Source organism: Crotalus tigris, unplaced genomic scaffold, assembly GCF_016545835.1.
Source record: "Crotalus tigris isolate CLP2741 ecotype Arizona unplaced genomic scaffold, ASM1654583v1 scf7180000024437.13266115, whole genome shotgun sequence".
NCBI classification, from domain to species: Eukaryota; Metazoa; Chordata; class Lepidosauria; order Squamata; family Viperidae; genus Crotalus; species Crotalus tigris.
In genome coordinates, this window is record NW_024100606.1 from 11,637,568 (window position 1) to 11,657,259 (window position 19,692).

The 19,692-nt window shown below is 37.7% G+C and overlaps 1 protein-coding gene across 2 annotated transcripts in view; it reads left to right on the top strand.

The window, feature by feature from the left end:
• Positions 1–19,692, top strand: part of ITGA8 (integrin subunit alpha 8) — a 139,653-nt gene continuing 119,961 nt past the window's right edge. Inside the window, exons 1-2 of one of the 2 annotated variants that reach the window (XM_039331621.1) lie at positions 1–796; positions 7,755–7,879. In XM_039331621.1, coding sequence (XP_039187555.1) covers positions 579–796; positions 7,755–7,879 — 343 coding nt within the window. In that variant the 5' untranslated portion in view covers positions 1–578. The remainder of the gene's footprint in view (positions 797–7,754; positions 7,880–19,692) is intronic. The other variant, XM_039331620.1, reaches the window with a different exon arrangement.

Below are 19,692 nucleotides of genomic sequence, written 5' to 3' on the forward strand. Positions count from 1 at the left end.
GTGGTAAATGCCTGATTGTTGTCTGCAGGAAAAAAAAAAACCGGGACGGAGATTATTGTTCCCAACCCTTCAACGCACTGTAAACTCAATTATAGTATTGGGTTTGTAGTGCATTATGTGGATGGGGCGTGAGGTGAGGTGCTGGTGGTTTCAGGCAGAACTCTGAAAAAACGCCTCTGCAAAAACCACGACCAGAGGCAACGCACACGGAACCCACAAATTCGCCACTTGCCTTCCTCCCTCTCAATTTAAAGTAGACCTATTTCCCGGGTTCTTGCGCCGTTCCTGAATTTCGCCCGCTGGAACAACACCAGGGGGCGGCACAACAAACGCCCAGCTTCCTTCAGAGAAGCGCGGCTGGCTCGAACTTTTGGAAGCGAATGGCTTTGTGCCTCCCTCGCCAAGTTTTTGCCCGACGGGCGGCGCGTACGCAAAGCGAGACGGTGGGACGGCGGCTGCGGCCAGAGGTAGCCCTGTGAGGCTTGAAGCAGCGGCGGCTTCCAATCCTGGCTGGCTACTTCAGACTGAGGAGAGAGAGTGGGAGAAAGAAACGAAGCGAGGGAGCTGTTGCCAGGAGGATGTGGAGGCGGCGGCGTAGGTTGCCATCGCTGCCGACTTCGTCCGCTTGGTGCAGGCGCTGCGCGGCAGGCGACATCGCTGTCCTCTCGTTGCTTTTGCTGCTGGCGGGGCCGCTGAGTGCCTTCAACCTGGACGAAGAGAAGCCCGTCGTGTACAGCGGACCCGATGGCAGTTATTTCGGATACGCGCTGGATTTTTACAGCCCTGCACCGAATGCGTAAGTAGCGGTCCTCTTTGATGGGCGCGAGAATTGCCTTGCTTGTTTTCGCTTGGAAATTGCAAGAGGAGGATGGGTGCCGGCCGTTGTGATTCACCCAGGCAAGTCATAGTATAGTTGAACCCCGGAGATAACGAGTTTAGATCGATTCGGAGCCGATACTTACATTTTTCCAGCTCCATCCTAGACGTGGTTCTATCCTCAAGGAAGTGCCAATGAAGTTGTTATTCTCATAGTCACTATTGACTGTGACCGTGCAACACAGAACTGCACAGATTTGCCCGGAAACAACTCCCTTGTTAGACAAGATTTCCAAATAAATGTTCGTGGCGATGGCGTATCAGAGAATGCGGATCTACGTAATTGGCATTCCGCATTGTTGAATTCAATACGATTGAACTCTGAGCAGAAAAGTACAGATTCTGTTGTTCATGGAGGTTCTATAAATTAAAATAGTGGGGATTCTGAAAAAAATATTTAATAGAGAATAAGTGGTGGATGTGCACCCAATCCAAACAATCTTCATTTTTTGCCTATAGTGTCAGGGAATGTAATGTAATGTAATGAGTGCTCTGCTAATTATTGTGAATTTTAGTGACACCAACAAAATATATGCAAATTCAGCACTTCCTATCTTTTAATTGAGCTCTACTAGTGTGCTGAGCTATGGTCTTGTAGAGGAATCACACAGGAATCCACACACCTCTTTCGTCTAGAGAAGATTGAATTGATAATGAGTTCAATAGAGTCAGAAGAACTGCATAAAACTGTTATGCAGATAAGTAGGAAAGTTGTAGAGGAACATATAGTAATGAGCTGCTTGTTCTGATGTTCAGTTGCAAGCCAATTCCTCTACTTCAGAGTTCAGGCTAGTACAGTCTTTCCCAAAAATGCACCGACCCTCTAGTCTCAAAAGATCTGTACCAAATTTTCCAGCTACATGACTGGGAATCTTGGGAGATATAATCTCCTCCCTTTTGGAGGTAATCCAGATTTAACTTATTGATTTCACATCTATACATTTTACCTATAAAGTTGGATAGTAACAGTTTATCAATACTTTATATGATTTAGAGAAGAACCTTCAAGAATAATAGATTTCTTCTGTTTCAACCCTAGAATTTGATATGTCTAAGATTACCTTTATAGTATTCTTTGAGCAGGACTACAGCAGATGGCAGCATCGAGACAACCTTGGCTGATTCCACAAACAGTTGAACAGGGGTCAGAACAGAGTAGAACTTGGTATTTTGAGCGAAAGATTATCAGGACGGTCCAGGACTGTAGAATGCAATTCCGTAGAAGACTGGAAGAATGCATTGGCAAATTATTTCCATTGCTGCCAGGGAAATTCTTTAGATGTGTCCAAAAAAATCACAAGAAATTGAGTTCAACTCAAGAGAGTCTTTACCCTTTTAATTACATAGGAAATTAAATGATCAGTTTCTGATTTTAGAAGCCAGCAGTTTTTCCACTAGTAATAAGTATATTGTAGGCTCTATCCTTAGACATCAAGAAAACATTCTGTTGCAAATGGTGAATTATTGTCATTAACTTGATGAAATCAGTATAGAAATGAAGCCAGATTGGTATGTATGTTTTCTCTGTTTTTTCTACCCTAAACTGCTTTGTGTTTCATAAATGAGTGGATGAATGAATATCCTTGCATGTTTAAATGAAGTCTTGTGGGGAAAAGTAGAACTTCTATTTGTGTATTTGTGGCCTGTTGCTCTGTGGCTCCCATTTACAGCTAAACTCACCATTTCATACTACAGGTAGAGGATGCTGGTATTGTGCCCCAAATGTTAGGAATGGACATTGACTATACAAATGTGGACGTTGTGTGGGGAAATGAATCATGCAAGTATCTGAATGATTCTGAAGATTATATCCTAATTATGAAACATGGTGGCATTGAATGGATCCTGGAAGACCTCAATGTATTGATGATCGGTTTAGGGAAGGAGTTTTTTGTACCCTTTTGCCATTCTTCAAATGGACAAATTGATGGGATTTGATGCTATATAGTCCAAACTTGAAAGATGAATTTAGTAAAAAACCTAATAATAGCTGCAGAAAGGATTAAAAATCAAGTGAAAAGGATTAAAAACTGGACATTTCCTGAAAATGATCAATTGCATAGTTTTTGGCTCAAATATCTAACTAGCTTATGTTCAATTATAGCTAAACAGCTGAATGAAATATTGCATAGAGGAGACATCAGAGAGAGGTTAACAACTGGCAAAACATATCTGATTCAAAAATAATCCAGTAAAAGGGACAACACCAGGAATCTATAAATCAATAACATACTTGCCTAAAATGTTTAAATTACTTACAGGTATAATAATGGATAACATCCAAGATTATTTAGGAGAAAATAAGATCCCTCCAATAGAACAGAAAGAAGATAAAAGGAAAAGCACAGATATAAAATACCAACTTTTGATAAAAGTTCTGGAGAATTGCAAATGCTGAAAAACTAATATATATATCATCTGTATTGATAAAAAATGTTTAATTTATTACCATATATTTGGATCATCAAAAGTTTGGAAACAACTGGTGTCTATAAAATCATTGGAATGTTTATAGAATGATGAAGCAAGATTAGAAATAAAGGTTGGAAATGAAAAATGAACTGAAAAATAGGAGCTTGTTAACAATAGAAACCACTTACCAGAGTGACTTTATTATTTGTTATTGTCATGATTCCATTTTCAGTGTTTTGAAGAAACCAAATCTTCGCTATCAAACAGCAAAAACTGCAAATAAAAATGTCACATTTGCTTTATGTGGATGATCTGAGCCTTATGGAAAATTGGGAATCAAAATCTAGTCGTTGACTAAGAATTTTCAGCATAGATATAGTAATTGACCTAGAGAAATGTGCTATAGAAGCATTAAAACAGGTACAATCAAAAATAGTAATGGAATTAAAATGCTAAATGGTCAGGCCATCAGGAGTCATCAGGATGAAACCTATAAGGATCTGATTATTTTATGGTTGGATAATATCAAGCACAAACAGGTCAAAAATGTGATTAGTAAGAAACATATCCAAAGAGCAAGAAAATTGTTAAAATCAAAATTGAACAGTGGAAACTATATCAAGACCATACCTGTGATATGAATCACTGCTGGAATTATTAACTGGGACACAAGTTTCCAGTTTGGACTGAAAAATAAGAAAGCTAATGACTGCTCATGAAGCTTTATATCCCCATATTGATATTGATAGATAATACCTGCTCACAAAAATAGAGACAGAGTTTTCTAGAGATCCAGCAAACTGTCAAAAGGATAAGCATGTATTGTCTGATTATGCAAAAGATAGCCAAGAACAAGCATTGATACAAGTTAAAAGTTGGGACTTACTGAATATATAGGAAACAAATCATGAATATTGAAAATGTAATAAAAACACAAATAGAACACCAGCAAGGAAAAGCACTACATGGTCAATTTCTACAAAATATCAGGGGGAAAGTGGATTAAGATAAATCTTGGCAATGACTTAGAATAACAGAGTTGGGAGGGACCTTGAAGGTCTTCTAGTCCAATCCCCAGCTCAAGTAGGAGACTCTATACTATTTCAGACAAATGGTTGCCCGGTCTCTTTTTGAAAGTCTCCAGTGATGGAGCACCCACAACTTCTGAATGCAAGCTATTCCATTGGTTGATTGCTCTAACTCAGTGGTTCTCAACCTGTGGGTCGGGACCCCACTTGGGGTCAAACGACCATTTCATGGGGGTCACCAAACCACGCTGTCCGCCATTTTTTCCCTTTTCCCTAGCTATCCTACTCCCTCTTATTGGTGGCCACACCTACTTGGGGGTCACCACAACATGGGGAACTATATTATGGGGTCACGGCATTAGAAAGGTTGAGAACCACTGCTCTAACTGTTAGGAATTTTCTCTTTAGTTCTAGTTGCTTCTCTCATTGGTAGAACAATAGTTCCATCCATTGTTTCTTGTCTTGCCTTTTGGTGCTTTGGAAAATACTTTGTTCTCTCGTCTTTATAGGATCCATTCAAATATTGGAACATTGCTATCATGTCTCCCCTAGTCCTTCTTTTCATTACATTAGACATATCCAATGCCTGTAACCGTTCTTAGTATGTTTTAGGCTCCAGCCCTCTAATCATTCTTGTTGCTCTTCTCTGCACTCTTACAACTGGAACATTAAAAAAAGAAACTGAAGGTTTTATTTTGGCTGTGAAAGATTAGGCTGTTTGAACTAATGCAATCAAGACCAGATTTGATAAATTATCCAATGATTCCAAGTGCTGATTGTGCAAAGAGGCAGAAGAAACAGTAAATCATACACTCATCTCATGTAAGAAAATCGCACAAACTTATAAACAAACTTATGTCAGATAAACAAAGACATAACACAGTTGCCAAAGTCATCTGTGTGCCAGTAATGAAAAAGTGGTAGGAAATATAGTGTAAAATGTAATTGAAAATGAGCAGGTTAAAATACTGTTTGGATTCCTGCATACAAACTGATAAAGTTTTGGCTCATAACACAAAATATTTAACTGTGGGTGAAAAGCAGAAAGTGTGGATAATTTATGCAACAATACCAGCAGGTAATAGGATAGAAGACAAAGAATTGGAAAATATCACAAGGTCTTAAGATCTGAAAATCAAAATGGAAATAAAGGACAGTCTCTTATTGATTTAACACATGTTATTAAAAGGAAGATTTGTTTTGTATTTATAAAAAGTGGGTCTGAAAAGGACATGAATAAATTATCACTAAGGTCTACAAAATATTACTGAAATTGAATTTGGAAAACAAATATATTTACTAATGTACATATGATTTAAAAAGAAGAGAGAAATGAAAAGTTTTTTAAAAAAATGTTTGAGCAATAATAAATTATAATTTAAAAGAAAAAAATCCCTTTAAAAATAATGAATTAGAAGTAACTCTAACTGTAAAGATGATAATTTCTAAAAATGTTTGGAGTTTTAAAATGAATATAAAATTGGAACAAGAAGTTTCCCCTTTGGTTTGTTAGTTAAAGAACTTGAAAGTGTGTTGTGATTTTTGCTATTATAGATGACAGGGCAGAAAATCTAATAAGTGAATAGAAAGATGTATTATTTCTCACAATGGAAAAAAAGGATGGGGGAAAATGGATTTGGTTGGGATGGCAATGTAAACTGTTTTAAACAAAGAAAATATTTTACTCGGTCTTATTTCCATTGGTAAATCACTTCTGTTTTTTTATGCTTGAAATAGAAAAAAAATGAGATTGAATAATTGTTTACTTACAGAAATGGCTAGTATAGCTAAATATACTGCAAAAAGTTAATATTGCACTACAATAAAGAGTCAGATATCAATGTTTTCTTTCTTTTTTATCCTGCATCTCTATTTTTAATTTTTTATAATCCTTTATATTATAATAAATGTTAATGAAAGATGAAAGGATTATGGCATAAACCGTCTGTGGTGGAAGGATTATGGCATAAACCGTCTGTGGTGGTTCCAGGAGTTTTCGGCACACTGGCTACCATACAAAAAATTCTTGCATGGTATTTAGAAAATCTGCTCATGGACAAAATTTCCATCTGTTTAATTGCAAAAGGCTACACTGCTTGGATCCACACATAGACTATGCCAATACATGATGACATCCTCGGTTCTTGGAAGAACTCAATATATATGAAAGTCAACACTAGTTAAAGAACTGGCAGCTGTGGCTCTCAATTGAAAAGATAATAATAGTAATAATAGTGAATCAATAATGAAATAATAGTGAATAATAGTGACAACAGTGAATAGTTGATAAGTGAATCACTGCACACAATTAAGTGAATCTGGCTTCTCTATTGACTTTGATTGTCAGAAGGTCACAAAAGGTAATCACATGATCCCAGGACACCGCAACCATTATAAATACGAACCTGTTGCCAAATATCTGAATTTTGATTACGTGATCATGGCATGCTGCAATGGTCGTAAGTGTGAAAAATAGTCATAAGTCACTTCTTTTCAGCGCCATTGTAAATTCAACTGATCACTGAATGGATTATTGTAAGTCGAGGACAGAATCCTTGTAACCATTCTGTAAAACGTACCCTTTGTATAGTAGGTGAAGTAGGAAAGATGTATTTAAAGATAAAAGAAAGCAAATGGCTTGCTTAGAGCAGCTTTTACCTATTTGGGTGTCCTCTATATAGATAGACTATATCTCCCAGAGATGCTAATGCTTGTTGAGAAATTCTGGGAGGTGTCTGATTATAGCAGCTTTTTAAACTAGGGACTTCCCAATTTGGAATTCAGAATCTTCAGCCCTTTGAATCTACTTTTCACCCACTGGGAAAAATGTTAAGGTTTCTGTGATAATTTAATCCTTGAATAAAAGTAAAAACAAAATGCAATGCCTTTAAAGGAAGAATAGCTGAATGCATGTTTCCATCAATGCTTCCTACATTTCTCTTGGAACACACATTTACCCTAAAAAAAAACATGTAACCATGTAGCTGTGTGCCAAAAAGTAGTCTTCCACTTCACTACTAAATAGTAAACAATAATGGTGGGACTAGCCCGGAACCCAGTGATCTGAGCTAGAGAGAACCCTGTGCCTGGCGCTCTATAACCAAACAAACGCCCAGGGAAATAATGAGAAAACATTGTTTCTCGGCTTTGGTATTGCTTTTTCTCACCTCCTAAAAACATTGTTATTTAATGCTTCTTCAGTGCCATAAATTTGACAATCTTTGCCATTTGACAAATATTATTTGGGATTGGATTTTTTTTATATTTGTTTGTTTGTTTGTCTTGCTTTGACTGATGCTTTTCTTTTCCTGACTGAGGTGTAAGGTTTTTGTCTGGGATCAGAAAAGGACTTCTGGAATCAGATCTCAGTCAACAAAGCAACTTGCCTGGGCTCTTTCAGATTCATACTTAGTGTTTTTTTCCTTACCACTTTTGCAGAGTAAGTGTCCTAGTTGGAGCTCCTAAAGCGAACACAACCCAGCCAGACATAGTGGAAGGAGGCGCCGTCTACTATTGCCCTTGGCCAGCTGTGGAGTGCAAACAGATCCCTTTTGATAATAAAAGTAAGTAAATTGTTTCTGTGTCATTTGCATGGGAATGTTCAACCAAACAGTGCCACTGATCATTGTCTCAGGTACGCGCAGATTGGATGTTCCGTTCATTATGTCAGTTTGTCTGATCTAAATCAGTGGCTCTTTAAAGAAGACACAATTCTTGGATATTGTATGTATCTGTGTGTGTGTGTGTGTGTGTGTGTGTGTGTGTGTATATATATATATATATATATATATATATATATATATATATATATATATTTTCTGAGGTTTTCGCGGGTATTTGTATGTAGGTCTTTGGTTGTTCGGGTTTTCTCCCGCGTAAAATTGGAAGTGTCTTGGCGACGTTTCGACGAAGTCCCATTCGTCATCTTCAGGCTGGTGTTTTCAGCTTCGTGCTTTGAGCAGCTGCTCAAAGCACGAAGCTGAAAGCACCAGCTGAAGATGACGAATGGGACTTCGTCGAAACGTCGCCAAGACACTTCCAATCTCAAAGCACGAAGCTGAAAGCACCAGCCTGAAGATGACGAATGGGACTTCGTCGAAACGTCGCCAAGACACTTCCAATTTTACGCGGGAGAAAACCCGAACAACCAAAGACCTACATATATATATATATATATATATATATATATATATATATATATATATATATATATATATTCAAAAGATAAAAACGAGCACCAGGAGGTAAAACAATTAAATGTTTAATAAATAAATAACCTAGCTTTCGATGGCTATATTGCTGCCATCATCGTCAGGGTGTTAAAAGCCAGAGGGTGGGGGAGCTCGTTTATAAGCACAAACGCACCTGCACACGGCTCATAGACCTCGTTATGGGGCCCGGTCGATTGATCCTTTCATCACTCATGTCAGAAGTATTTCTGAGTTCTAAGTTCTTGCAAGAACTTAGAACTCAGAAATACTTCTGACATGAGGATCAATCGACCGGGCCCCATAACGAGGTCTATGAGCCGTGTGCAGGCGCGTTTGTGCTTATAAACGAGCTCCCCCACCCTCTGGCTTTTAACACCCTGACGATGATGGCAGCAATATAGCCATCGAATATGAATATAGCTATACCATTCTCTCTTTATTCTTTGTTAGCAAAAACCTAAAAATGTAAAAATGATGTCACAGTTAGTGACTGCTGCTTGTGGATGGCTCTAGATTGAGCTGATACAGGCAAAAGAAAAAAGAAAAGAAAGAAGATTTCTTTCTCCCATATCTGGGCTGACAGGGTGTTCATTCAAGGTAAAAATCTCCTCCCCCTGTCTCTCTCCTGGTAGCTAACAAAGTGGGAGAGAACCCGTGGCTTAGAGGTTATAACATCTGCCTAACATGCAGATAGCCCAGGTTCGAATCTCAGAAGAGTAAGTTTGGCTGATGAGGGTTAAAGGAACCCGAAATAGCTATACCATTCTCTCTTTATTCTTTGTTAGCAAAACCTAAAAACCTATATATATATATATATATATATATATATATATATATATATATATATATATATATATATATATATATATGCTGTTTCGCCTTGTGCAGAAGAATTTGTGTAGAGGAGTCCCAAGAGAAGTAAAGTGATGTCCAAAAGTTGGACTTATATATCTTCCACCTTAGCAAAAGTGTATGATTATACTTGATTAGATGTAAATGGAATCTATTTTATTCACCTGCCCATTTAGGAGTTAGATTTTTAGTTCATTTTCCTCCAGATTTTTAATATCTCTTCTAAAAATTGCTGGACCAATTGCAACAGGGCAAAATATGGACTTTTGGGGGAAGATATACAAAGCATCTGAAAAATACTTATTTATATTAAATGTCCTGTCTGCATATCCACAGTAATATGGGACTGTTTATTCAGAGACTGATTCTTCTGTAATACCTCAAACACTGTGCATCTCTCAATCACTACAGAAAGTACTGCAAGGGAACCATCTTCTAAAACAAATACAGGTAGTCCTTTACTGCCTCATTTAGTGACCATTCAAAGTTTCAACAGTGTAAAGAAAGGATTAGCAACCAGTCTTTGTCTGTTTGCTCATTCATTCATTCAGTTTGTATGGCCTCTAAACTCAGTACAGGTGAACAGGTGAACAATCACACAAATTACTATTACACAACAAAAAATAAAATAACACAAAGAGCATGTTGTAATTTGTGGTTTTTAACACAGCCAGCAGATGGGATCTGTCACACACTCTAAGCCTTGGCCCAGGCACATAACCAAATCTTTTGACTGTTAGGAAAGCCAGCAGGGTCAGGACCATTCTAATATCCAGAAGAAGGATGTTTCATAGAATGTGTGCTACAGCAAAAAAGAAATGTTTCTTGGTCCCACTAGCTGGTATTCCCTGGACGATGGGATCTGAGAGCACGCTCATTCTGCCAGACCAGTTTGAATGGACACAAAAAACTGGTATAAGATGGTTCTTCAGATAATTTGGTCCTAAGCCATGAAGCTGACAACTAGCCCCTTGAATTGCATCTGGAAGCACAATGGCAACTAGTACAGGCCTCTGAACAGGTGTAAAGTAATCAACCCTAAAAAAAAATGTGAGAAAATCCCATGTATTCTACAGCAATAGAAGCTTCTAAATGCCCTTCAAGAGCAGCCCCATGTAGAGCACATTGAGTAATCCAGACAGGAGATCACAAGGGCATTAGTAACAATGTGCAGGGCTTTCTGGTCCAGGAGTGGGCACAGCTGGTACATAATCTGAAAATGTATAAATGACTACCATCATCTTTTCCAACAGGAGCCATGGGGAGGAACCCCCCCCCCAGATTACTTATTAGTGCTGTCAGAGGGAGTGCCACTCCACCAGGACCAAAGATCAAAGGTCCTTAGCACCAGAATGTCCAACATCCAAAGTCACTTAGTTGAACTGAAGCCTATTGTGACCCATCCAGGCCTGCACAGCCTCAGGCACTGAGATAGGATGACTATGGCAAAACTCTGGTGACTTGGGATGGAGATATAAAAGTGGGTATCATCAGCCTACTGATGACATCTCACTCCAAACCATTGGGTAACTTCACTCAGTGGCCTCATGTTGATATTCAACATGGATCATCCCTTTCTCCCCTCATGTTGATATTCATCATGAGGGGAGAAAGGGATGAGCCTTGTTGCACTCCATACAATAGAGTTGGATCTCTTTTCTCCTGTCCAAACTGACTAGACCTGGCCCAGAGGAAGTAGGAGAACCAGCACAGTATAATGCTACCCACCTCCAATCCAAAGATGGTTCAAAGGGATATCATGACTGATGGTATCAAAAGCTGTTGAGAGGTCAAGAGGAGGAAGGATGGATACACCATTCCCATCCTGCTTCCACAGAGGAAGAATTTATTCAGTACTCACTCAATTCCACATCCTCTCCTGAATTACAACCGAAATGGTGATGGTAATCTGTTTTAATCCAGAGTCCTTCTCACAATCTTCCCTAAAAAGGGATTGTTAGAAACTGGATGAAAGCTATCTGGATTAGCTGGATTGAGCAATGGTCCTTTAAGATCTGGGCATATCATCAACCCCTTAAGAGAAGACAGGAGTATCCTTACCAGCTAATCATCTTAAGTTAGGATTGTCCCTACATCCTATCATTATATGACTCCATTCTATTGTTTCATAAGCAGCAGAGTTAATGGAAAACATAGAAGTAAGATTGCAAGTCACAGTCGTGTGATATCTTGTTTAATGAGTGGTGATTCATTTAACAATCAAACAGGAAGTGATCTATATGTTGAGATCATATGATTTTTCACTTAGTGACCATGGCAGTTAGCAACAGAGTTACCAATCCCAATTGTAGTCTACCTATGCTTTCACTTCTCGGTGAACATGGCATTTTCTTTCTTTCTTTCTTTCTTTCTTTCTTTCTTTCTTTCTTTCTTTCTTTCTTTCTTTCTTTCTTTCTTTCTTTCTTTCTTTCTTTCTTCCTTCCTTCCTTTCTTTCCTTTCTTTCCTTTCCTTTCCTTTCCTTTCCCTTCCTTCCTTCCTTCCTTCCATCCATTTATTTTCCTGGGCCAGGTTATATTTGAAAAGATTAAAGTTATGGAAAGAAAAAAATGTTTTAGCTTAGTTTTTAGCTTGCCATGGATTTACTAGGAGAGAAACATAACTAATTTCTGCAAAGATCCAAAATGGAATTCTTTATATCTGTCATTCTTAATTTTTTATATCTCTTTGTTTATATGTAATTTCTTTTTCGTTGTTGTTTTAAATACATATTTGATTTTATACAAGTTGGTTCATCATTGGCTTCTAAAATTAAAATATGCTTAAGGTTGGGATTTAGCAGCCTTCTGTATAGCAAGTCTTCTGCCCATTAAAGCATAAAAGCACCCAGTTTTGCATGCATATTTCTCTCAAAGTAATGGAGGCTGGATGGAAATTAACAGAGGAATAATATGGATCACATCCAAATGCCTCCACCCCCCCCAACAGATGGTTCTTATTTAATTAAAGGGAAAACACATTTGAAACAATTTGTGCAGTTTGTTTTCTGTTGTTTCTGTATGGCCCTCAAAATCGATTTATTGCTAGTGTCTTCTGAAACATTAAAACGGAAAGACTTTAATTTAAACAGATCTGATTGTTAGAAGTGACAGCTAGGATTCATCAAGTTCAATTTAGTTTTTTCTGGAGCTTTCGTGTGTGTAAGAGTGTCCGCATACTCATTTTGATGTCAGAACTTCTCTGGAAGAAAGAAACAAAAACAGTACAGTAAACCAAGAGCTTAGACCACTTAATAGCTTTCAGAATAAATATTCTCCTGCCTATAAATTAACCATTCAAAATTAAAGTCCAAACATAAAACAGCTGAGAATCAGCATCTTACCCTGTAAGATGCAGTGGATTAGATTTAGGTCAATCTTCACATTCAAATGTTGATATTGTTAGACTGAGGTACATGGGCAAATATAGTTTCTGAAAGCTTACATCACTTACATCTAGTCTTCTTATCCTCTATATCCCAAAAGATCTTGGTAAAGAGGTTAGGAATGGAGTCCAATTGGTTTAATTTTTTTTTATTAAAAGGGAGCGCTTCAAGTGTTACAATCTTTTTATAGAAAGCTTGGAATTATGTTTATCCAAGTTCTGGATGTCACAAAAAATATAAAGGAGGTAGAGAAATGCTATTAAAAAACAGCATATTTTAGGTGCAGAATTTTGGGGCACACGAATTTAAGTGTAAATTCAAACTCTTTGATCAGTTTGCACAATAAAATAATTTAAACATTGCTATTACATAAAAATAGATTACAAAGGACAGCTGCAAGCAAGAAGTTAAAAATATTAGGCAATCCACATTCCTATTTTGGACCCCATTTCCAGCTTGTTCTTAAATGCTGAACATAAGACTTCTTTGAAAGGTTTTTCACACTTGGAGGGGAGGCTGTTGTTTTCTCTCCTCCATCCCTGACTATGCTAGCTTTTTGGATAGTATATGGGATTTCTAATCTTTCCTTGCAAGGAAACTGCACAGCAGAGTTGGATAGGTTTCTCACTTCAGTTGCCAATAATAACAGCCATGTAGTCAGTGGACCAGCAATGGAAAGAAGATAACTTTCTACAAGTGGTTTTACTGAAAAAACAATAGAAATTATACATATGTCTTATATCAATTTGAAATGATTCCATTCTGCTTTGAAGTTGTTCAAGGTACCCTTTTTCCCCATTTGGCAGAAAGCACCAAAAATTGAACAATCTCAGCCAAATCTTGTGAGATCTCACTACAATCTCATGTTGAGTGAATCTGTGAAGGATGGGAATATTGCTGCCTACTAGTAACGTAACAGTTCTCTACCATCTCATGTGTTATACAGTGCGTTACCAACCCAGTCCTGTAGCAGTCATTAGTGACTTAAGCATGCTGGATCAAAGCTGATCCTATCTTGTTGAGTATAATATTCTGAGACACAGTGGCCGCATAGGAATCTCTTAGGGCAGAAAAGCAGACTTTATATATCCATTAAGAAGGCAATCTGGAACATTAAAGATTCATATAAATTGGAGAGGATAATGAAGATACTTAGATAATTTAGAATAGAGTCTATTGAAGAGGAGACTGAATGAATTAGGAATGTTTAACTTGTAGGAAACATTGAAGAAAAATATGATACGATCATTCAAGTATCTGATAGAATGTCACAAAGAAAAAGACTAGGATCTGTTCTTCACTGTCCCAGACATAGAGAAATGGATTTACATTGCAGGAAGAAACATTCCATTTGACTATTAGAAAAAAAAATTGTTATAGTAACTGCAGTTTGACAATGGAACCAATTATTCATGTTCTCCAGACTTTGCTTGTGCTAAAGTGGAGGCTGGAAAGCATCTGTAGGACTGCTTTAATTTGGATTTCTGCCCAGAGCAGATAGTTGGACTCAGTAGCCCCTTCCAACTCTTATGGTTCTATTATCTTCCATTGTTGCTGTTTCCTAGGAACTGATATTTGAGACATGGTGCCTCTGATCCTGGAGTCAACTTATAACCCAGCTGTGCCCAGACTATTCCTTTGCAGACCACTACATCATCATCAAAATGTTTTGCAAACCACTCCATAAGGAAGGTTTTTTTTCATATGTTCTCCTGAGTCTGCCAGATAAAAACCACCAATCAAATTCCATATTCCCATGTTCCAACCACTTAATGTGTAAAGAACATCATTTCACATTGACACATCACAAAAAATCATAAATTTAAAAATAGCAACTATTATATTGTGCAATAAGATTAGTTAGGCAAGTGACGCTACACATAATAGTTTAACAACTAACATGACACATAAAGTTGCATAGGATTAGACTCCCCTGTTTTTAGTGGAATTCCTGTAATATATGGAACACAGGTTGAAAATTGTTGGTATAGACTGGTAGCCAATAAAAATATTTATTTATTTGTTTGTTTGTTTATTTAAAGAATGTATAAAGCTACCCAACTGGAACAGTGCAACTCTAGTCAGCTTATCAAAAACCACAAACATACAAAAATAAAATGGACAATTCCAGCTGAAATCCATACACAACCTTAAGTGATTTGCAATTATTACTCTCCACTGATAGGAATCCCAATTATCCTGGCACCAGTGGCCAAGAAGAAAGCAACAACAAATTCTTTGATGCCTTTCTACAGCGGAAAAGGAATGACTACTGGTCCACTAGAAAAGGCTGTTTCAGGGAAGCATGCCTATCTTGTTAGAGCAGGGGTCCCCAATCCCCGGTCCGTGGACCAGTACTGGTTTGTGGCATGTCAGCAACTGATCCGCACAAACAAGCAAAGCCCCATCCATGGGATGCAGGCAGCACACAAAACCATACACTCTTTGGTCCGCAGAAAAAACTTTCACCATGGAACCGGTCCCTGGTGCCCAAAAGGTTGGGGACCTCTATGTTAGAACATGTTGAACAGACAGATGTCATTGGGGGGATGCAATCCTGCAGTAGTCCAGTCTAATGCCCCATAGGACTTTTTAGGTGATAATGTTGTAAGTTCCATAGTTTAATTGTTTGCTTTCCTCATATGTAGCCTTTTGGTCTAACAACTGTTACTGTGTATTTGCATCATCAATTGTACAGCCTCCAGATGTGTGAAATTCTTTATTCAGAATTCCCAGAAAAGCATGTGTAGGATGAAAGAATTCTGAATGCTGGATGTTAAAGTCCATATATTTATATATATTCCTACGGAGAGAGGGAGGCAGAGAGGATATGAGAGATATAGGATTTTTAAAAAAAAAAACATAGTGCTTTTGCTCTACTTTGTAAATTCTCTCAAGAGCCTTTGAGAGAATTTACAAAGTATATATTTAAAGAAGATATACTGATACTATTTATGGAACAATTTTCTTGTTTTTAGTATAGTACAATAGTCTATGTGATATTTGGAACAGATACATTCAGAATGAAATTTTATTTTTATGTAATAAATTGATAGATGTATTATTTGGTAAGTTGAATGTTTTCATCATTGTAGGCAACAAACACAATCTTGAAAAATTCTACAATTAATATTATCATTCCCTAATCTGCCAGAAGGGGTAGATAGAGAGCAATCTAAAATGAATGATCTTCCCTTGTTCAAAAATACTGAATTATTAAATATGGCTCAATATGATGGCCAAATTTTTGCTTTAAAGATGTACCTTTAAAAATGCAAGCAGAAATTTCCTCTGTATCCGACTTCTTTTTGTAGTGCTGAAGTCTACAGCACCTGAGAAATGCTGATTGATCCCTTTCATATCTTGTACATTGAAAAGTACAATCTAGACGGGGGGAGGCAACCTTGGCTCTTTTATGACTCGTGGACTTCAACTCCCAGAATTCATTTTGATGATGATGTAGTGGTCTGCAAAGGAATAGTCTGGGCACAGCTGGGTTATAAGTTGACTCCAGGATCAGAGGCACCATGTCTCAAATATCAGTTCCTAGGAAACAGCAACAATGGAAGATAATAGAACCATAAGAGTTGGAAGGGGCTACTGAGTCCAACTATCTGCTCTGGGCAGAAATCCAAATTAAAGCAGTCCTACAGATGCTTTCCGGCCTCCACTTTAGCACAAGCAAAGTCTGGAGAACATGAATAATTGGTTCCATTGTCAAACTGCAGTTACTATAACAATTTTTTTTTCTAATAGTCAAATGGAATGTTTCTTCCTGCAATGTAAATCCATTTCTCTATGTCTGGGACAGTGAAGAACAGATCCTAGTCTTTTTCTTTGTGACATTCTATCAGATACTTGAATGATCGTATCATATTTTTCTTCAATGTTTCCTACAAGTTAAACATTCCTAATTCATTCAGTCTCCTGTTCAATAGACTCTATTCTAAATTATCTAAGTATCTTCATTATCCTCTCCAATTTATATGAATCTTTAATGTTCCAGATTGCCTTCTTAATGGATATATAAGGTCTGCTTTTCTGCCCTAAGAGGTTCCTATGCAGCCACTGTGTCTCAGAATATTGTACTCAACGAGATAGGATCAGCTTTGATCCAGCATGCTTAAGTCACTAATGATTGCTGCAGGACTAGGTTGGTAACGCACTTCAACTCAGGAATTCTGGGAGTTGAAGTTCACGAGTCATAAAAGAGCCAAGGTTGCCTACCCCTGATCTAGACTTTATATCTAAGTAGGAACTCCCTGCCAAGAATTAAGGAGGGACTTGAAAAAATATAAAGAAGACATAAGCCAGTTTGTCCAGAAATAGAGTTGATTGTACCAAAACCTAGGTTCTGTTTAGGGAGAGAGGATTGTATATTGTGTGTCTCCAGAGATTCAATCATATGAAAAAAATATTTAAAAAGATGATACGGTCCTGTGATATATATATATAGCATGAAATAGAATTTAAGGGTGATAAGAACTCTTGAAAAATATTGCGTTTGGATATCAGAGATTTGAGGGTGCCTTTAAAATTGAAGATGAAATATTTATGCCTGATTACTTTTATCAACTACCTTTTAAGGAAAGAAAAAAAACAGATGCAAATTATCTTGCTTAGGTCCGGAATTTAAGGACTATTCTTCTCACTGCCTCTGTGAAGTTAGAAAAGGTTCATGACTTCAACTGTATGTCTGTAGTTATTAGTTTGACTGTATGATCCCACTCCAAGTGAGCATCCTTGTATTTAAGCCAAAGATGAGGCCAGAGACCAAACTGATCATTTTTTCAGAGATTAAAGACTTTGGTGAGTGAAGAGTGGGGATGTGATGGCACAAAGGATTAATGACGCAATAACTGTTGGCCAGAAATGGTCTGCACTCTACCGGTTCCAGCCTAGCTGTGCGAGAAAGAATGAGCTCCCACTGTTCACTGTCCAGCTCCTGCCCACCCAGCAGTTTGATATTGTGAGTAGATAAATGGGTACAATTTTTGGTGGGAAATATTGTTGAAAGAAAAATATTCATCAGGGTCCAGTCCAAGCCAGAAATAAACAAAATGGAGACTGCTTTAGAAAGAAGGTTGTAGTTTATTGAAGAGCAGAACCACAAGACATATGGCTCTGGAGCAGCTGACCACTTGTTGCTGGGAGTGGTGGGTTTTTATACCTTCTTTTGTGTTTGGAGTTGTTCCTGTGGCATGAATTTTGACCTGAGGTTCAGTGTGCCCTTTTAGTAGTCTGATGGTGGTGGGTTAATCCTTTTATGTCCTAAAGATCATGTTCTGCTTCCCTGGGGCTGTGGCTGAAGGCTATGTCCTGTGTTAGATTTTTTGGGTGAGGGATTCTAGGGGTCTTTGTCTTTCTAATCCTATCAGCTCTAAGCTTCCTGGCTCCAGTCTTTCTGAAAGGATTATCAAATCTGCATTTCTACACACCTGGTTTCTGCTTGGGCAGAAAAACTTGGGATGGGGAGTTTCCTACCTTTAAGATCTTTTCCATTATTCCTTTGGGAAAATATAACATTCTGTCCTTTTTAATATTCCCCCAAAATATTTTGTTCACTAGAAGGATGGGTGGTTGCTGACTTCCAACAATGCCTAGTTGCGTTTGCATGTGCAAGAGAACAGAAGCCAGTGCTGGACCAGGCCAGATGCAAGGCAATGTGACATGAGGTGAAGCGAGGCAAGACTGGTGGAGGAGTCGGGAAGAGCCAACAAACCGAGCGCCACTAGTTAACTGGTGTAAATCTAGTTTGTCCCCTGCAGTGTACCAAGGATAGGAGCACAAGCGGCATACAGAATGAACTAGCAATCTAGGCTGTCAGGACTGCATTGGGTCTAGCATTTGTAGATTTCCCTGACATTGTATGCCATACACTAAATAAATAATAAGTGGAGGAATCATGATGCAAACTAGATTGGGATATATCATGTATATAGTCAGAGATCATTCTGATTTCCCATGTTAAATACTTTTAATGTCATTAGAGCTGATATTTTATTCTTTCCTTCAGATTATCTCCCCTATTTTCTTCAGGAACACAGTGCTGTCCTATTTTTTTGGTAGCTGGGCTGAGAGATGCTGTGCTTCCATGGCTTGGGGCTGGGCTGCAGTTGAATTTGGATCCTCCCAATTTTGGATTAGCAATCATTATCCTACAATGGTTTACACTACAATTTACATTAGGATCTCGATGTGTTTTCTGTCTTGAAATGGAGAAGTATGTATCATCAATTGTTAGTAATCTATTTGAGAAAGGACTGTGAGCCATTTTTAAAAAATGGTTCTGCGATCCATAGAAAGTCCTTGTACTGTTTACTTATGCCAAAAGCAATAAACTGGTTTGGGAGGGTAGGAAAAGATACTCTACTGCAATTGCAGGTTTTTTGGATTTTGATATTGTTTTGGATAAAACTATTACTGACTTCGAGGAGAATATCTTGATTTGTAGAATAACTAAAGAACTAGATAAGATATTGAAATCTGGACGGTGTTTTTTTAAAAAAAACATTATTATTTCATTCTATGTTTTTTTCTTTTTAATGAGACAGAACACAACGTAATGCTATATGTTTGTAGCTTTGTGGATTTGTAGATGATCTGCTAGTAATTAGTTGCTGCATTTTATTAGATTCCACTGACCTTTATAGGCACCAGGACTGCCATATATAGAAATTGCTTCCATGCAGGAAAGCTATGACTGTGGCTGACGATGGAACATGTAGCTGATGCATTTGTATGTACAAAGAAATCTTACTCAACTGCATGTATGAAGCAGCCCTAATTCTATTTTAAGAAACATGTTAGTAAAGTGGTCCAGAAAATCACTGATTTGTGATGAATTATGGTGAATGAAAGTCTCAGTACCATAAATAAAAATAATTGGTCTTGGGACCAGCACCAAGGTCAATTTTGAGCTAGATCTCA